Source organism: Gorilla gorilla, chromosome 16, assembly GCF_029281585.2.
Source record: "Gorilla gorilla gorilla isolate KB3781 chromosome 16, NHGRI_mGorGor1-v2.1_pri, whole genome shotgun sequence".
Lineage (NCBI taxonomy): Eukaryota > Metazoa > Chordata > Mammalia > Primates > Hominidae > Gorilla > Gorilla gorilla.
In genome coordinates, this window is record NC_073240.2 from 66196700 (window position 1) to 66216608 (window position 19909).

Consider the following 19909-nt stretch of genomic DNA (forward strand, 5'->3'; position numbering starts at 1 on the left):
CCCCCTCCCCACCCCCACCTCCAAGTCCCTCCCCGACTCTCCCCGGACACATCCTCAGCTCCCCCCTCCGCGGGGAAGGCAAGAACTAGGCGAACAAAGCGGCCAGCCCATCCCCCTCCCAGCCCTGCCACCTACACTCCCCATGAGCCGCCCCCAAACGCACACCGGACAGGAAGCGACAGAGCTGTGGGTGGAAGCCGCAGCCCTAGACACACACCCTTGGGGACTTCGCTATCCCCTCCCCAGCCCTTTCTCCAGCTTGGACAACTCTGACTTACCCTGTACACACTCCGCACTGGGCTGCGGACTGGATGAGGCCCTGCTGACCTCGTCCACGCTTCCCTGGTCGGTCCCTGGGGGGTGGGGCCGGGGTGACACGCGTCCCATCGTGAGAACAAGCGCTGGACATGTCCACGAAAGCAAATGGTTTCCTGCCCCCTCCCCCAGTCCACTGCTGGCCACAGGTTTTGGGGAGCAACACCTCCCTCTACCCCTCTCTAACCGGCCCCAGGGACCACACCCACTGGGCAAAGTTGAGTGTTGTTTTATCACCACCACCCCCAGTCAATCGGGATCCATCGCTCTGTCCCCCACTATGGGCAAGGACACTTCCCAAATGCCAAGGCCAAATATTAGCTCAGCCCCATAAACACAACTGCACACGCACCCGACCCAAATGGAGGTGCAGACACAACCCCAGTTCCCTCCTCTTTTACACACACTCTCAACCCAAGACACGCGCAGGCAAGGCAGAGCCCGCCCCGCGAAAGCCACCGACACCGCAGCTACCCGCCCCACCGATACCACGCGCGACCATGGCACGCACTGCGGACACGACAGGAGCACTCCCAACACACACACACACACACACACACACGACTCCAGACTCTGCGAACCAAAGGCACACACCCACTGCGGACAAGCACGCGCCACACACGCCCCCCGGCCGCAGCTCGCAGACCCTCGCGCAGGCATCGCGGGCACCTGGACGCGCAGCCCCCGCACTTGCTCGGGACTCCGGCTTGAGCCAGCCCCGCAGCCCGATGCAGCCCAGGGCGCGGGCGCACCAGCACTCCGCAGTCGCTCCTGCCTCTCCGGGCGCCCGCCCTTACCGCGCGCGGCCAGCAGGCAGAAGGTCAACGCGAGGAGCCCGCGGCCGCGGCCGGCGTCCCCCCGCGCCATGGGGCTGGGCTCGGGCCGCCGCCGCCGCCGCCTCCCCGTGCTTCGGCCGCCGCCGCGGGGGGAGAGCGCGCCGGGCGTCAGTGGCCCGGGGAGGCGCGGCGCCGCGGGCGGGGGCGCGGCCTCGGGGGCCCGGGCCCGAGCTGGGGCCGGCGCGGGGGCCAGGGCCGCTGCCGCCTCACCCGCCCCTCCATCGCCATCTTGGGCGAGCGGCCCGGGAGGGGGCGCCCGGCGAGTGTGGCCGCCCTGGCCCCGCCGGGGACCCTGCGCCCGCGCGCCACGGCCCTGCGCCGCGCGGGGGCTTCTCTCGGCCCGGGTCTGTGTCCCGGTGCCTCGCCCTCTCCGGGTCGCCGCGGGGCCCCGTGAGGCCGCCTGTTGCTGGGTCTGTCTCTTAGTCTCCCTGTCTCTGAGTCTTCTGGTCTCTCTGCCTCAGCGTCTCTATTTCTTCTCCCTGTTGCTGCCTCGGGGTCTCCATCTCCGTTCCAGGCTCAGGGGAGGCAGATTCAGGGCCACAGTCTTTGTCCAGATGGCCCCCTTGCCACCCGAGCCCAGTCCATTCCAGCCCAGGTCCTGGCCTGAATGCTGGTTCGCTTCTCCACACGTTGCGCCAGCCCACCTGCGGAGATCTTGATAGTCCTATCTGCCATCCCAAACCAAGGGCTTCTCTTGGCCTCCTTCCCTTGCTCTGGCAGTAACTAACACAGGCAGTAGTACACTTTTACACTACCTTCAAGCACTACCATATTCAGATGTCGCCGCATGGGGAAACTGAGGCTGGGGGAGGTGAAGTGACTTGCCCAAGGACAGGAGGCTAGGGAGCAGCAGATACAGGACCTGAACCTTGGTTTTCTGACTTCGGAAGGTCATCTCCACTCCCTCACCCTGCCTCTGCTGTCCAGCATTTACTGAAGTACCCTTTCTCTCATTCTTCAACGGTACTTTCTCTAACCTACCTAGCCAGACTGTTTGCCTCAGTATCCCGCAAATATTTCTTGTTCTACAGCCAAGGGTTCAATTGTCAGGCTAGGGTGGAGAAAAGAGTAGATTCAATGACCTAGTTAAGGTCCTTTCCAACTCCAAGATGCCATAGTTCTTCCCTTCCCTGTGTCTCTAAGTGTTCCTGTGACTTAGAGCCATCTTGTCTCTACACCTATCTGTTGTCAGTTAACCCTCAATAATCACTGGCGCTTTGCATATCTAACAGGCCTGGCATTTATTCATTCATTGCCACGCCCCATCTTCACTTGCCCGATCAGCAGCATTTGACTTAGTGAATCACTCCCTCTTCCTTGAAACACTTGCTTCCCTTAGTGATCTCATCTGGTCCTCAAGGCTTTAAAGAGCATCTTTATGCTAATGATGCCCAAATGTATACTTTCAGCCTAGACCATCTTTCCTGAACCCCGGACTTCTGTATCCAGCCATCCAGGCCCCAGTTCCTTTAGCTGTCTAGTAGACAAACTTATCCTGATCTTTTCTATCAATCTTTCTCCTCCCACAGTCTTCCTCATCTCAGTTCCTTTCCTGTTGCCCAGGTCAAAAATGTAGAGGCCAGGCTTGGTGGCTTACGCCTGTAATCCCAGCACTTTGGGAGGCCGAGGTGGGAGGATCGCTTGAGGCCAGGAGTTCAAGACCAACCTGGCCAGCATAGCGAGACCATTTCTATTAAAAAACAATGTAGAGTCATCTCCTACTCTTCATGTTCAGATCCTTCACCCTCCACTTTCTCACTGTGGCCTTGGTCCAAGACCCGTCACCTCTCACCTGGATTGTCGCAGCAAACTCCTCACTGATCTTTTTCTGTCCTTGTCCTCCTTGAGTGTTTTCTCAATACAGCCACCAGAGTGCTCCGGTTAAAATGAGATCATGCCACTTCTCTGCTAGAAACCCACCAGCGGCTCCTATGTCAGAGCAAAACCCAAAGTCCTTATTGTGACCCACAAGGCCTATCTGATCTGTAGGCTTGCTCTACCTCTCTGACCTCCCCTTCGACACCACCCCCTGTGCTCACCACCTCTCCAGCCACACCATCCTCCTTGCTGTAACTTGATCGCGGGCAGCCTCCTCCCCTCCAGCCTCAAGACCTTTGTCCGGCCAGTGCAAGTCTAGAGATCTGTTCCCTCATACTGGATACCGTAAAGGCTTTCTCACAGCCCCACCCCCTACTCTTCCTATCCTCCTTCCCTGCTGTCTATTCTTGTCTTTAACTGTCACTTTCTTTTTTATTTTATTTTCTTTCTTTTTTTTTTTTTTTGAGACAGAGTCTTACTCTGTCCCCCAGGCTGGAGGGCAGTGGCTCACTGCAACCTCCGCCTCCTGGGTTCAAGTGATTCTTGGGTCTCAGCCTCTCAAGTAGCTAGGACTACATGCCCAGCTAACTTTTTGTACTTTTAATAGAGACAGGGTTTCATCATTTGATCAGGCTGGTCTCGAACTCCTGACCTCAAGTGATCCACCTGCCTTGGATCCCAAAGTGTTGGGATTACAGGCGTGAGCCAGCACGCCTGGCCAACACTTGTCACTTTCTTTTTTTCTTTCTTTCTTTTTTTTTTTTTTGAGATAGAGTCTTGCTCTGTCACCCAGGCTGGAGTGCAGTGACACAATCTCAGCTCACTGCAACCTCCGCCTCCTGGTTTCGAGAGATTCTCCTGCCTCAGCCTCCCGAGTAGCTGTGATTACAGGTGCCTGCCACCATGCCCGACTAATTTTTTGTATTTTTAGTAGAGACGGGGTTTCACCATGTTGGCCAAGCTAGTCTTGAACTCCTGACCTCAGGTGATCCGCCTGCCTTGGCCTTCCAAAGTGCTGGGATTACAGGCATGAGCCACTGCGCCCGGCCAACACTTGTAACTTACTAATATGCTCTACATTTTACTTATTTTCGATCTGTTCCCCCACCCCTCACAATCACAATGTGTGCTTCATGAGGACAGGGATTTTTGTTTGCTAGGTTCACTGCTGAATGCTAAGCAGCTAAATCAGTATCTCACACTGTGTAGGTGCCAGGGGAACTGGATAAAAAATACAAGTCCCTGCCCACAAGGATAGTAGTGTCCTAAGTGGCATGGGGTGGCAGGGAGGATGGAACAAAAGGAGGAGGGATTTACCGTGTGTGGGGTGGGGGGACATGGAGGTTGAGAAGGAAGGCTTCACAGAACTATTGATTGGACAAGTGTGATACGGTCTGTGATGGGGTACAGGGAGGAGGAGCACTCGGGCCAGACCTGTGGATGTTTGACATGGGTCTGGACAATTTAAAAGGCTAGAACTGACAGGGTGGTCAAGAAACTCCCTCTGCAGAGGCCCTGGGCTGTGAGAGCACAGGGAAGTGTGCTCTTCCTGCCTGGAAATGGCATATCCAATCATTGATTCAAGGGGTACCTGTTATGGGTCAGGCCCTGCTCTGAGCACTGGGAGCAGACTAGCAACAAGAGGAATCTTGCCTGAATGGTACTTAGGCTACTGAGGGAGATGGACAAGTGTGATACAGTCTGTGATGGGGTACAGGGAAGAGGGGCACTCGGGCCAGACCTGGGGGAAGCAGAGAAGTCTTACAGGAAAGACAGTGTAAGCAGAGTGCAGGAGGTGTGGACTGGGCAGGGGAGCAGGGGCAGGACATGAAGCCAAACAGGGAGGCCAGGGCCAGATGGACCGGCCTCATATGTTATCTAGAAAGCAGTTGATTTGTCAATTGAATGAATGAATGAACAAGGTGTTGCCATATAGAGAGACTAATTCTACCAGCCACATACAAAAATCCAATTAATTTATCTATATTCATATCTCACTACACGGGCTCTGGGTATGGAGTAAATGTGAGAGGAGGAGGGATAGAGTTACAGGTTCAGGCCAGCCAAGCCCAGCAGGAGTAAGAACCATAGTTCTTGTCCTGCCTTGGTTACAGACTTGCTGCATGACCTTGGGCAACTTCCATCCTCTCTCTGGGCCTCAGTTTCATCACTGAGACAAAAGGGTTGGGGTATGATGCACATTTCTTTTTTTTTTTTTTTTGAGACGGAGTCTCGCTCTGTCGCCCAGGCTGGAGTGCAGTGGCGCGATCTCGGCTCACTGCAAGCTCCGCCTCCCGGGTTCACGCCATTCTCCTGCCTCAGCCTCCCGCGTAGCTGGGACTACAGGCGCCCGCCACCACGCCCGGCTAATTTTTTGTATTTTTTAGTAGAGACGGGGTTTCACTGTGTTAGCCAGGATGGTCTCGATCTCCTGACCTCGTGATCCGCCCGCCTCGGCCTCCCAAAGTGCTGGGATTACAGGCGTGAGCCACCGCGCCCGGCTGATGCACATTTCTAACCAGTTCCAAAGAGTTCACAACGTTAAAAGTGGATATAGCACCTGTTTTAATGTCTTTTTAAAAATCAATCAGGCTGGGCACGATGGCTGGCACATGCCTGTAATCCCAGCATTTTGGAAGGCTGAGGCGAGCGGATCACCTGAGGTCAGGAGTTCGACACCAGCCTGACCAATATGATGAAACCCCGTCTCTACTAAAAATACAAAAATTAGCCAGCCGTGGTGGCACACGCCTGTAATCCCAGCTACTCGGGAGGCTGAGACAGGAGAATCGCTTGAACCTGGGAGGCAGAGGTTGCAGTGAGCCAAGATGGCACCATTGCACTCCAGCCTGGGTAACAAGAGCGAAACTCTGTCTCAAAAAAAAAAAAAATCAATAATAAAATATTCTATTATTTTCCTCTTTCAGCTGGTAACATGGAAAGCTTCCAAGGGTGTATGGGGTGTTCCAGGGTGGTGGTTAGTGGAGGGTCAAGGAACATGCTCAGATAAACATGGTTCACTGTCATGGTTTTTATCATTAAATAGCTTTAACTTATTTTCATACTTGGTCATTTATACACTGTTTAATTTATAGCTACGTGGGACCATAAAAAATATATGACAGGCCACGTATGGTGGCTCACGCCTGTAATCCAGCCCTTTGGGAGGCCAAGGCAGGCAGATCTCTTGAAACCAGGAGTTCAAGACCAGCTTGGGCAAAATGGTGAAACCCCGTCTCTACAAAAAATACAAAAAAATTAGCTGGGTGTGGTGGCGTGTGCCTGTAGTCCCAGCTACTTGGGAGGCTGAGGTGGGAGGATTGCTTGAGCCTGGGAGGCAGAGGTTGCAATGAGTCGAGATTTCACTACTGCACTCCAGCCTGGGTGACAGAATGAGAACCTGTCTCAGAAAAAATAAACAAACAAACAAATAAAACTCAGTCACTGACAGGTCAAAAACCAAATTTTTTTTCGTTAGTTTGTTTGAGACAGGGTCTTGCTCTGTTTCCCAGACTGAAATGTAGTGGCATGATCACAGCTCACCGCAGCCTCAACCTCCCGGGCTCCAGCGATCCTCCCACCTCAGCAGCCCCCAAGCAGTGGTAGGTGCCACCACACCTGGCTAATTTTGATATTTTTTTGTAGAGGTGGGGTTTCGTCAGATTGTCTAGGCTGGTCCCAAACTCCTGAGCTCAGCAGCAGTCTGCCTGCCTCAGCCTCCCAAAGTGCTAGGATTACAGGAGTGTGCCACTGTACCTGGCCTAAAAAACGATGTTTAAAAAAAACAAAATCTAATGACAACTGAATCTAATTTGGCTTGTTGTTTACTGGAAAGACAAATCATCCATATCCACAATATATTTTTTTGTGGGGAATACTTCCCAATAAATCCTAAAATCTTTTATTTCACATCTCAGAAATAAAACTCAGAAAATTTAAAACATTTAGCACAAAAGGCAACCATATTATAAAAGCAATTTTTGTCTGTTTTTGATCCTATAACACACTATTATTAATTTCTTTTTCTTCTCCTTTTCCTTTTTTTTTTTTTTTTTTTTTGAGATGGAGTCTTGCTCTGTTGCCCAGGCTGGAGTGCACTGGAGTGATCTGGGCTCACCACAACCTCCGCCTCCCAGGTTCAAGTGATTCTCTTGCCTCAGCCTCCCAAGTAGCTTGGACTACAGGTGCATGCCATCACGCCCGGCTAATTTTTGTATTTTTAGTAGAGATGGGGTTTCACTACATTGGCCAGGCTGGTCTCGAACTCCTGACCTTGTGATCCGCCCACCTCAGCCTCCCAAAGTGCTGGGATTACAGGCGAGAGCCACGGCACCCGGCCCACACTATTATATTTCATTGTATATTTGGTCCTCAAACCACATTTATATATAGTTTTGTTTGTTGACAAATGATGCTTTTCTTTTTCTTTTTCTTCTCTTCCTTTCTTTTTTGAGACAGGGTCTTGCTCTGTTGCCCAGGCTGGAGTGCAATGGCACGATCTTGGTTCACTGCAGCCTCAACCTCCCAGGCTTAGCTGATCCTCCCATCTCAGCCTCCCTAGTAGCTGGAACCACAGGCATGCACCCAGCTAACTTTTGAATTTTTTGTAGAGACGGGGTCTCACTATGTTGCCTAAGCTTGTCTTGAACTCCTGGGCTCAAAGCAATCTGCCCGCTTTGGCCTCCCAAAGTGCTGGGATTACAGGCATGAACCACTGTGCGTGGCCCCTAATTACTTTAAAATAGGCATGCATCATTTATTAAATGAGGAACAGGGCTTTTTAAATAATCAATTTAATTTAAATATATTAAAATTACCTTGAATTAACATGTTGTTTTAAAGTTATTTTTTTTCTTAACATCCCTGAGACAGTTCTAGGACAGAAGTGACATCTTGGGAACAGGTCAATGTAGTGGTTAAGAGAATGGGACAGGGCTAGAATTCTTGTAGGTTTGACTAGGTGGATGGGATACTACTAAATGAAGGGAACATGGGGGAGGAGCAGAACCGAGGAGAGAGAAGTGAATTGGCCTTTTAAACAAGTTGAGTGTGAGGGCCCTGTATGGCATCAAGTGACAGCATTAAAGTGCTAGAAATGCTGTTTCTTTTTTGTTTTTTTCGTTTCATTTCATTTATTTTCTTTTTCTTTTTTGTCTCTTTTTTTTTTTGAGACAAAGTCTTGCTCTGTCACACAGGCTGGAGTGCAGTGGCTCACTGCAACCTCTGCCTCCCGGGTTCAAGTGATTCTCGCTCGTGTTTCAGCCTCCCAAGTAGCTGGGACTACAAGTGCCTGCCACCATGCCTGATTAATTTTTGTATTCACCAGGCTGGAGTGCAGTGGCGCGATCTCGGCTCACTGCAACCTCTGCTTCCTGGGTTCAAGCGATTCTCCTGCCTCACCCTCACAAGTAGCTGGGAGGCTACCATACCCGGCTAATTTTTGTATTTTTAGTAGAGACGAGGTTTTACCATGTTGGCCAAGCTGGTCTCAAACTCCTGACCTCAAGTGATCCACCCACCTCGGCCTCCCAAAGTGCTGGGATTACAGGCATGAGCCACCGTGCCTGGCCGATTTTTGTATTCTTTAGCAGAGATGGGGTTCTGCCATGTTGGCCAGGCTGGTCTTGAACTCCTGACCTCAAGGTGATCTGCCTGCCTAGACTTTCCAAAATGGCTGGGATTACAGGTGTGAGCCAAAGGCATGAGCCACAGCGCCTGGCCTGGAAATGCTGTTTCAATCTAAGCAGAGAGATCAGAACCAGACAAAGTATTTTGTGAGCTGGTACTTCTCCGCTCAGAGCACTGAAGACACTTTATTATCGTCCTTTGTTAAATTGTCTGTCTCCACTGCTAGACAGTAAGCTCATTGCGGTGGGAACCATGTGTCCTCCCATCTCCCTCGCATCTAGCACAGTGCACAGAAGATAGTAAAATCCCAGTGAATGTTTTCTGAATGAATGGTTTTTAAAAGTTAATTCTTTATTATAAACCATGCAAAAATGATGAAAATTTCATTTATTTTATTATTTGACTTTTTTGGAGAGACAGTCTCCCTTTGCTGCCCAAGCTGGGTTTAAACTCCTGGCTCCAAGTGATCCTCCCACCTTGAACCTCCCAAAATGCTAGGATTACAGGCTTGAGATGCCTGGGCCAAAAATGATGAAAGTTCTAAATCTCTAAGCAGGGGACAAGATAGCACATTATTGTGAATGGAGTTTGAGCATCAAAAAAATGTTGGGAAGCACTTACCTGAGTAATCTCTAAAATGTCTGTTGGCTCTCTGACTCTAGATCAAGAATTTATGGATGACCTGCTCTGTAGACCAGCAGTGGGGGTCCATGGTACTCACATCATTCTAGACTAGATAACCGAAGCCACCACCGTGGTGGTTTTAGAGTATGTCTACAGGTTATTTGACATTCCTCCCTTTAAGAAGTAGAGGCCAGGCGTGGTGGCTGTCGCCTGTAATCCCAGCACTTTGGGAGGCCAAGGTGGGTGGATCACCTGAGGTCAGGAGTTTGAGACCAGCTTGGCCAACATGGTGAAACTCCATCTCTACTAAAAATACAAAAATTGGCCAGTTGTGGTGGTGTGTGCCTGTGATCCCAACTATTCAGGAGGCTGGGGCCGGAGAATTGCTTCAACCCAGGCTTCAGTGAGCCAAGATCACACTACTGCACTCCAGCCCAGACAACACAGTAAGACTCGATCTCAAAAAAAAAAAAAAAACCAGAATGTGGCAGAGGTGATACTGCCTGGTTTCTGAGGTCTGTCACAGAAGGGGATACTACTCCTGCACTGCTTTCTCTTAGGGAACATGCACCTTTGGAGCCCAGGGCCACCATATAAGAAGTCTAGCCACTTTGAAGCCCTCCATCATGGAGACCCCATGGAGGCAGAGGGGCTGGAGGGGCCCCAGCTGTTCTGGCCCCCAGCTGTTTGACTCCTTCCAGCCCAGTAACCACATGTGTAAGTGAGGAAGCCTTCCCGACTGCTCTAGCCCAGCCATTGTCTGACTGCAACCACATAGGAGACCCTGAGCCCAGCCAACCCCCAGGACTGTGAGAGATAGTAATACAAATGACTGTTGTTGTTTTACAGCACTCAGCTTGGGGTGGTTTGATATATGGTAACAAACCTGATAACCAGTACAGCTGCTGGAATCTTTACTGGGTTGAGTTCACTATTAGAACCACTCATTGCCTCCCCCATTTATCCCCTTTTAAGGAAGATACAAAAGATAGGTATGTTTCTAATATCTTCACCCTTCATATTCAAAATTATCACCCTCATTGCTCCCCTGCTTAAACCCTCTGAGTCAGCAGGATGGGTCTCATTTCACCCTGAGTTGCCTTTCCACACCTTTCTCATCAAGTCTCTAATCAATTTGTGGAATTACGGGATATTTTTATTTTCTTCTTTGTGCTTTTCTATGTTCTTTGCAAACTATCCACATTGAACACTTATTTTTGTAAGGAGAAAGAGTAAATGTAACATAGAGAGGAAAAAAATACCTATAATCTTCAGTTTGGGATGATGAAAATATTCTGGAGGTAAATAATAGTGATGGCCACACAATGATGTGAATGTACTTAATGTCACGGAACTGTACACTTAAAAATGGCTAAAATGGGCCGGGCACAATGGCTTACACCTATAATCCCAGCATGTTGGGAGGCCAAGGCAGGCAGATCGCTTGAGCTCAGGAGTTCAAGACTAGCCTCTGTGACATGGTGGAAACTCATCTCTACAAAAAAATACAAAAGTTAGCCAGGCTTGGTGGCGCGTGCCTGTAGTCCCATCTACTTGGGAGGCTGAGTTGGGAGGATCTCTTGAGCCTGGGAAATGGAGGTTGCGGTGAGCCGAGGTCTTACCACTGCACTCCAGCCTGGGTGACAGAGCGAGACCCTGTCTTAAGCAAACAAAAAAAGTAGATAAAATGGTAAATTTTATGTTATGTATATTTTATCATAATAAAAAACATAGACTCCCTTAAAACTCAACTCGAGTCCACACTGACCTGTCTGTCCCACTCAACAGGTACTAACTAGATTATTTCTCATATGGTGACTTCTTTATGTTTATATTTCTCAGATGACACTGGAAGTTCCTTGAGGACAGAAACTAGCACTGTGCAGGTGGCCATGCCTACAGTACATTCACACACCAATTGCCTGGAAATCCAAACACATTTCTCTAAAGAATCAGCACAGCAAATGATAGCTTCATCTCAGACTAGCAAATCAAAACCAATTTAACTCATTAAATATTTGAAATGTTGTATATATTGCAGGGAAACATTGGAAATACTAGCAATTAAGCAAAATAGATAAATCAATGGAAAGTTTGAGGAGTTTGGGGTCTAATTAGTAATAAATATATAAGCTAAAAAATAATTATTAACTAGGTAAAACAAAAAGCTGTTCATGACTGAAAACAAATTCAAAGTTTAGCAGTGGCTCATGCCTGTAATCCCCGCACTTTGGGAGGCGGAGGCAGGTGGATCACTTGAGGTCAGGAGTTCAAGACCAGCCTGGGAAACATGGTGAAAACTCATCTCTACTAAAAATACAAAAAACTAGCCTAGCATGTTGGCGTGCACCTGTGGTCCCAGCTACTCTGGAGGTAGAGGTGAGAGGATTGTTTGAGCCCCAGAGGTGGGGGTTGCAGTGAGCCGAGATCGTGCCAGTGCACTCCAGCCTGGGTGACAGAGTGAGACCCTGTCTCAAAAAAAGAAAATATTTGAAGTTTATTGTGTGGATTCATCTCTGAATACATTTACATAGTCTTAACGATGTAAAAACTGAATATAATCTAGTAAAATTACAATAAAACTATACTGAAGGGATGAGGGAGATAGGAACTGTGGGTATTTGGTGGAAATGGAAGGGAAAACAGCTAAATTCTAATCATTCACAATGGGACGCCACTAGATAGTACATAAAAATTGAAAAAAAAGAATAATAATACAAACATATTACTTGAGACTTATTATAGAACTTGACTCCAAGCTATGTGCCTGTGTAACCCTGATACACTTAAAACTTTTAAAAATTTGTTAAAAGGTGGTGCAGGTAGACACCCTCTTGCCCTCCTGCTCTCCCTCCTCAGCTCTCTAGGCAGACACTCTTCCACCTGTCCATCCCATCAACGGCTACTTCCCACTTGGAACCACTGCTCCCAGATGCTCACCTCTGCAAGGCCACCTGCCCCAGCAAGACTGGGGTTCAGATTCAGTCTCTCGGTCCCCTTTTATAAGGCCCCTGCACATCTGGCACAATGGGCTGAGACCTGCTCTCTCCTGGGGTCTCTCTGGACGCTCTGCCTGCAGCTGGACACACTGATCATGGCAGGATGGGAGCACTGTCTTCCGCAGAACGGAAAGGCCTGCGACACCGTCATATTGTCCATCCCTCTTTGGAAGCTCACCACCTCGGGCTGGAGACTGTGTCTTCCCACAGCTTCTAGGGGCTGGAATCCTCACCCTGAGCCTGTTCTACCCAACAGTCCTTTGCTCCAACACTTTCCCCATCAAAGCACGACTATCCCATGACCTGTCCCGTCATTTGTCTCCAGATAAGCTAGGCCAGCTGAGGTGAAGCGAGCAGCAGAGCTGGGGGCAGATGCACAATCTCCTTAGCTTCCGTCATGCATGGCCCTTCGCACTTCTTCCCTGGCACCCCCAGCTTTTTCTACCATTCTCCCCACAATCAGCGCTCCCAGTATGCCAGCCCCCACACCCCTTATCCCTTCATCCCTATTCTCCCTGCCTGGAATGACTTCCTCCCACCTGGGGAAGCTTGTTCTTTAGTGCCCAATCCAAATGCCACCTCCTTTGTGCAGCCTTCCCTGACCACCCTCTTTTCCACTGCCCAGAGAACTAATAGCTCGTGTCTGAGTGCTACATGCCAGGCACTAGGAGCTTTGCATGTGTTTTCTCATATCAAAGCCCACAGCAGCTCCGTGAAGTAGAATAATCATTAGCTCCATGTAGCTGCTCAATTCATGTTGCTTGCTGATTAGCTGGTGAAACCAGGATCAGCATTCCACTTCTGCACTGTGACCTTGGGCAAGGCATAAACCTCTCTGAGTTTTCATTTCTTTCTCTGACCAAAAAAAAAAAAAAAAAGTAGGGGAATAATAATATGCCTGACATCCCAGTTTTATTGTGAGGATCAAATTGAATATAATGATGTCATAAGGAAGTACTCTAAGTGGTGGGACACTCACCATACAAATGTTAGCAGTTGGTATTCAGAGGAAAATGTGTCACCTGGCTCACAGGTAAAACATTTTATCCCTAACAAGGGCCTTACAGTTAATGATGCCTTCATTTAAAGCAACATGCAGGTCGGGCACAGTGGCTCACGCCTGTAATTCCAGTGCTTTGGGAGGCTGAGGTGGGCAGATCATTTGAGGTCAGGAGTTCAAGACCAGCATGGCCAACATGGTGAAACCCTGTCTCTACTAAAAATAAAAAAATTAGCTGGGTGTGGTGGTGCACACCTGTAATCCCAGCTACTCAAGAGGTCGAGGCAGGAGAATCACTTGAACCCGGGAGGCAGAGGTTGCAGTGAGCCAAGATCACGCCACTGCACTCCAGGCTGGGCGACAGAGTGAGTGAGGCTCCGTCTCAAAAGAAAGAAAGGAATGTGCAATACCAGAAGATCAGCCTTTGGGTCAGGTAAGTGGGAAGTATCTGAGGCCAGGGCAGAGTTCAGTCACCCCCACAGGAGGCTTTTGTACCCACCCTTGTTCATGGCCCGGAAGCTGCTGTCCTCCCAAGATCCCTGGGGCTGAGTCATATTCCTTTCCCCTTCCAGCATCTATCTTCTCCCCAGGGTTTGGGCCTCACAGCTCATGTCCTGGAGAGCACACTGCGCCCTCTGGCAGGCCTGGATGGGTGGGGTTGGATCAACAGCAGGAGGGCCAACTTCACTGTCATGAATCACTTCCAAACCCCCATCCCATGCCAGTCTGTACTTGACAATTTGGCCTCACAGCAACCCTGCGATGTATTAAAACTCCACTTTAGGGTCCAGGAAACCAAGGGTAGAGAAGCAGAGGTGTTGCTCAAAATCACAACTGCTGGATCTGAACCCAACTCTATCAGATCCCAAATTCCCTTCTCTTTTTCATGCTCTCTCTCCTTTCTCTGGGCAAGTTCAGGGAGATTCACATCCAAGATCCACCCAGCACACACTTCTTGAGCTCAGCATCAGTTGAGTCCCTGAAGGAACTCAGACTTCAGGCAAGTATCATATTTCCTTGATTCTAGGATCATTCTTCTGTGTGTGTGTGTGTGTGTGTGTGTGTGTGTGTGTGTGTGTGTGTGTTTGGTTTGGTTTTTTGTTTTTTGAGACAGGGCCTGGCTCTGTCACTTAGGCTGGAGTGCAGTGGTGCAATCACAGCTCACTGCAGCCTCAACCTCCTGGGCTCAAGTGATCCTCCTGCCTCAGCCTCCCAAGAAACTAGGACGATAGGCATGTACCACCATGCCTGGCTTTCATTTTTTTTTGAGACAGAGTCTTGCTTAGTCGCCCAGGCTGGAGTGCAGTGGCGCCATCTCAGCTCACTGCAAGCTCCGCCTCCCGGGTTCACGCCATTCTCCTGCCTCAGCCTCCTTAGTAGCTGGGACTACAGGCACCTGCCACCACGCCCGGCTAATTTTTTGTATTTTTAGTAGAGATGGGGTTTCACCATGTTAGCCAAGATGGTCTCCATTTCCTGACCTCATGATCCGCCCACCTTGGCCTCCCAAAGTGCTAGGATTACAGGCGTGAGCCACCGCGCCTGGTCCTGGCTTTCATATTTTTTGTAGAGTTGGGGTCTTGCTATGCTGCCCAGGCTGGTCTTGAACTCCTGGGCTCAAGCAATCCTCCCACCTCAGCTTCCTAAATTGCTGGCATTACAGGCGTAAGCCACTGCACCTGACTCTTAGGATACAGTCTTAATTCACGTTTTGATGTTTCTAATATTAGGGTCTTACAAATGGTGACATCTTAGATTTTAGGAAAGTTAGTAGGAGTTCTAGATTGAGAGTCCTAGATACTGTATTCAGGTGTCCACGTTCAGCTACCAACTAGTTTGTGCCTTTGGGGAAGTCGCTTTACCTCCTTGTACCTCAGGGAGTTAGTTGGTCTGAGTTTTGGTTCTGATTCTGCCACTGAACAGCTGTATGGCTTTGTAGTCCTCTGGGCCTCAGTTTCCTCATCTGAAAGTGAGGGGAGGGGTCATTGATTTTCTACCTGTTCTTTTAAGCTGCGGAACGTGTTTTCCCTGATTATACATGAGTAAACAGCTAAGTTGCTGTGGGTGAAACAAGGGGTGGGGACCTCCTCTACTCCCTGTGCCTCTGCTGAGACCACCCTGGCAACAGCCTTGGCACCCTCATTTTGGCGAATTTCTCTGCTTGGGTCTGGCTTGGGAGAACATTGTTCTGGGAGGTGGAGACACAGCTAGAAGCCTTGAGCTTCAGTATGGACTCTAGGCAGCTGGTTTGGCTGCAGAGTAATCACTTCCTGGCTTCACATCAGCTTCTCGTCTGTTAAGTAAAGTTGTAAATTAGATGATTTCTAAAAATACGTTCGGCTCTTAACGCTCTGTGAATAAAATCTTCCATTGCTCTACCTCAGGGACTCTGTCACCCAGGCTGGAGTGCATTGGCACGATCTCGGCTCACTGCAACCTCCGCCTCCCAGGTTCAAGCGATTCTCCTGTCTCAGTCCCCCAAGTAGCTGGGATTACAGGTGCGTGCCATCACAGCTGGCTACTTTTTGTATTTTTAGTAGAGATGGGGTTTAACCATGTTGACCATGCTGGTCTCGAACTCCTGACCTCAGGTGATCTGCCGTCCTCAGCCTCCCAAAGTGCTGGGAATACAGGCGTGAGTCACCAAGCCTGGCCAGAGACTCTACTCTGGTTAAACATTAGGCTCACCTAGAGAATTTATTTTTAACAAATTAAAAGATGGCAGGACCTCCCCTCCCCATTTTGATGTAATGGATCCTGGGAGGGACTTATATATGAATGTTTTTAAAAGCTGCCCAGGCAACTATAATAGCAACTAGGGTTGAGAAGGGCAGTATCTCCTGACCTGAAGCCTCAGTGGGGGATAAAGAATACAAACTACAAGGACATTTTGAAAAAGGAGTTCTAAAAGCTTAAATTTAGGAATGATTTGGTTTCTTTTGCACTTACAAACAAATTGGTAGATGGGTACTTAGGAACCTATAAGCTATCAATCAGACAACCCTAAATGGGGGATGTCAGATATTTTTATTTGAAAATTGTTTTTTGGTATTCAAGTATCTCATATATATCTGACCCTGCAGTAGGTATTATGGGTGAGAATTAAGCAAGTGTAAAGGTACCACTTTGAGAGTCTGTGATCCAACTGGAGAAACAAAACCGGTAGCAAACAGTATGGTATGAAATTAAATGCTAGGCCGGGTGAGGCGGCTCATGCCTGTAATCCCACCACTTTGGGGGACCGAGGTGGGCGGATCACTTGAGGTCAGGTGTCAAGACCAGCCTGGCCAACATGGTAAAACACCATCTCTACTAAAAATACAAAAATTAGCCGGGCACGGTGGCGCGTGCCTGTAATCCCAGCACTTGGGGAGGCTGACGCAGGAGGACTGCTTGAGCCCAGGAGTTCAAGACCAACCTGTTTGAACAAAGTGCGACCCGCATCTGTACAAAAAATGAAAAAATTAGCTGGGAGTGGTGGTGCGTGCCTGAAGTCCCAGCTATTTGGGAAGGTGAGGTGGGAGGATCACCTGAGCCTGGGAGGTTGGGGCTGCAGTGGGTGTGTTCATGCCACTGCATTCCCACCTGGGCAGCAGAGGGAGACCCTGTCTCAAAGAAAAAAAAAAAAAAAAAAAAGCTTCCTTTAAAGGAAGTGACTTCTGGGTGGAAAGTGAAGTGGGTCCCGAGAGCCTAGTGAGGGCAAGGACTGTATCCTCTTCAGTTCTGTTTTCTGATGGCCTAGTACAGACCTGGCACATGATTGTTCCTCAATATTTGCTAAATGAAAGTTGAGAAATGCTTATTTGAAGTCACTTGGAATTCTATTCTTCACCCCGAACTCAGGGTGGATAGAGAGCTGCTGTATTTACCCGGCATTGAGATCGTGAGACCTAGACTGGGGAAGGAGCAACAATAGGAAAGAGGAATGGACGGTTGAGACAGCTTAAAGCAATTAACTGGCAGGGCAACACATCAAGTACCCAACTGAACTGCAGACAGTGGTATACACATACATGCTTAGGGATGCAACTACGACCAGGTATGCGCTCAGTAATTAAGCCAGCACAGAGAGTTCATTTTACAGAGGAGCTGTGTGGTTTCCAGAACCATCCTGGCCAGAGGACTGACCTTCCTGCAAGTAACTGTCACCTGTGAGTAGAATGTTAAGCTATGCCACATCTACAGGGTGTTTTTCCAATAAAGATGGGGGAATCCTGGAGCTGGCTAAGGACAACTATCCTGGCTAATTGCTTCCGCAAACTTCTATTTTAAGAACACAGGTTTGGAGGCCAATTTACAGAGAGCATCTTTTAGTAAGGAGTAAGGAACAAACAGCAAACTGAACAATCTGTGTCTCAGAGCTGAAATTACAATGGGAGCTCAACCTCTTCCAGGGTGATAGAGCCAGCAGATGAAGCCTTAAATCCTGGTAAATCCCCAAACTACACCGAACCCAAAATAAAATTATACTCTGTTTATGAGATTCTCATACTGTGACTGTTTCACTCTGCTCCCCACAAAAGCACCAAGGGATCAATATCTGCCTCTTCATATACATTGGGTGGGGTGGGTGAGGTTAAAAGGGCCAAAGGAAGTCAAAAGGCTTCAAGGCTGTAGCACTTGCTCCGACTCTGGGGCACTGGAGTTCTACAGCTGGAAGTCTACACCTCCATCACAGTATGCAGACAGGGTCTTGTTGCCCAGGCTGGACTGCAGTAGTATAATCATAGCGCACTGCAGCCTCGATCTCCTGTGCTCAAGTAATCCTTTGCCTCAGTCTCCTGAGTAGCTGGGACTACAGGCGTGCACTACCATGCTCAGTTAATTTTAAAATTTTTAGTAGAGACAAGATCTTGCTATGTTGCCCAGGCTGGTCTCAAACTGCTGAGCTCATGCAGTCCTCCCACCTTGGCCTCTCAAAGTGCTGGGATTACAGGTGTGATTCACCTCGTCTGGCCTGAAAGCTAATTAAAAAAAAAAAAAAATTATTTTGAGACAAGGTCTGGTTCTGTCGCCCAGGCTGGAGTGTAGTGGTGTGATCTCAGCTGACTGCAGCCTCTGCCTCCAAGCTTCAAGCGATCCTCTCACCTCAGCCTCCCGAGTAGCTGGAACTACAGGCATGCATCACCACACCCAGGTAGTTTTTGTATTTTTGTAGAGATGGGGTTTCACCATGTTGCCCAGGCTGGCCTTGAACTTGTGAGCTCAAGCAATCTGCCCACCTCAGCCTCCCAAAGTGCTAGGACTGCAGGCATGAGCCACTGTGTCAGGTGAAAGCTGGTTTTGGATTTTTGATAGGCCAAGGTAATCTATAAAATTTCCCAACCATAGTGCCATAAATAGATCATATGTATAATGAGATACTGATTTCTTTAGAGCTGAGGTGGGCCTGGACAGTCACTTCTGGCTACAAGCAGCCTTAACAGCTTACCCCAGTGTGCCTGTTTATCCCTGTGTCATACGAGTGTCTCTTTTTGTTACAAGATGAAAAGGTTAGGAAGCACTCATCTACAGCAGTCCATTACTTTTTATTTTTTTGAGACGGAGTCTCACACTGTTGCCCAGGCTAGAGAGCAGTGGCGTGATCTTGGCTCACTGCAACCTCTGCCTCCCAAGCTCAACCGATTCTCCTGCCTCAGCCTCCCGAGTAGCTGGGATTACAGCCATGTGCCACCATGCCCGGCTAATTTTTGTATTTTTAGTATGCAAAAATTCATTCACCATGTTGGCTAGCTGGTCTTAAACTCCTGACTTCAAGTGATCTACTCGTCTCAGCCTCCCAAAGTGCCAGGATTACAGGCGTGAGCCACTGCACCCGGCCTAGCAGTCCCTTATTTTAAAATCATCTTTATTCCTAATAATTTTTGTATACAAAATAAAAGTTTAAGACCCTAATACAGCTGTGGTTCTTTTTTGGGGTCACTATCCCTTTGAGTATTTGATAAAGCCAAAGAGCCTGTCTCCAGAATAATACACTACTACTTTTCATGCAATACTTCACATACAACTTGAGGGTTACAGAATCCAGATTAAGCCTCTGTTCTGGAAGGATTATCACAGAAACCCACATTTACTCATTTCAGAGGGGTTCATCTGCTTCCCCTCTGACCTTTCTCTAATAAAACTTCAAAAAACCAGAATATTGTCAGGCCAGACGTGGTGGCTCATGCCTGTAATCCCAGCACTTTGGGAGGCCGAGGCAGGCACATCACCTGAGGTCATTACGGACTTCGAGACCAGCCTGGCCAACATGGTGAAACCCCATCTCTACATTAGCCAGGTGTGGTGGCAGGCGCCTGTAATCCCAGCTACTTGGGAGGCTGGGGCAGGAGAATCGCTTGAACCTGGGCAGGGGAGGTTGCAGTATGCCAAGATTGCACTACTACAGTCCAGCCTGGGTGACAGAACAAGACTCCACCTAAAAAACAAACAAAACAACAACAACAAAAAAAAAACAACAGAAACCTCTGAAAAACATAGTACATTAAACTCCCTCAAAGTTTCCTGGGCAGTAGGGGCCGGGCGTGGTGGCTTGTGCCTGTAATCCCAGCACTTTGGGAGGCCAAGGCGGGTGGATCACGAGGTCAGAGGTCAGGAGATCAAGACCATCCTGGCTAACACGGCGCAATCCCATCTCTACTAAAACTACAAAAAATTAGCCAGGCGTTGTGGCGGGTGCCTATAGTCCC

General features: G+C 49.0%; 1 protein-coding gene across 4 annotated transcripts in view; it reads right to left on the minus strand.

Annotated features, from left to right (window-relative positions):
• Positions 1-1728, minus strand: part of IGDCC4 (immunoglobulin superfamily DCC subclass member 4) — a 41975-nt gene extending 40247 nt beyond the window's left edge. Inside the window, exon 1 of one of the 4 annotated variants that reach the window (XM_055362618.2) lies at positions 1113-1728. In XM_055362618.2, coding sequence (XP_055218593.1) covers positions 1113-1182 — 70 coding nt within the window. In that variant the 5' untranslated portion in view covers positions 1183-1728. The other 3 variants (XM_055362619.2, XM_055362616.2, XM_055362617.2) reach the window with 3 other exon arrangements.
• Positions 1729-19909: the final 18181 nt, after the last annotated feature.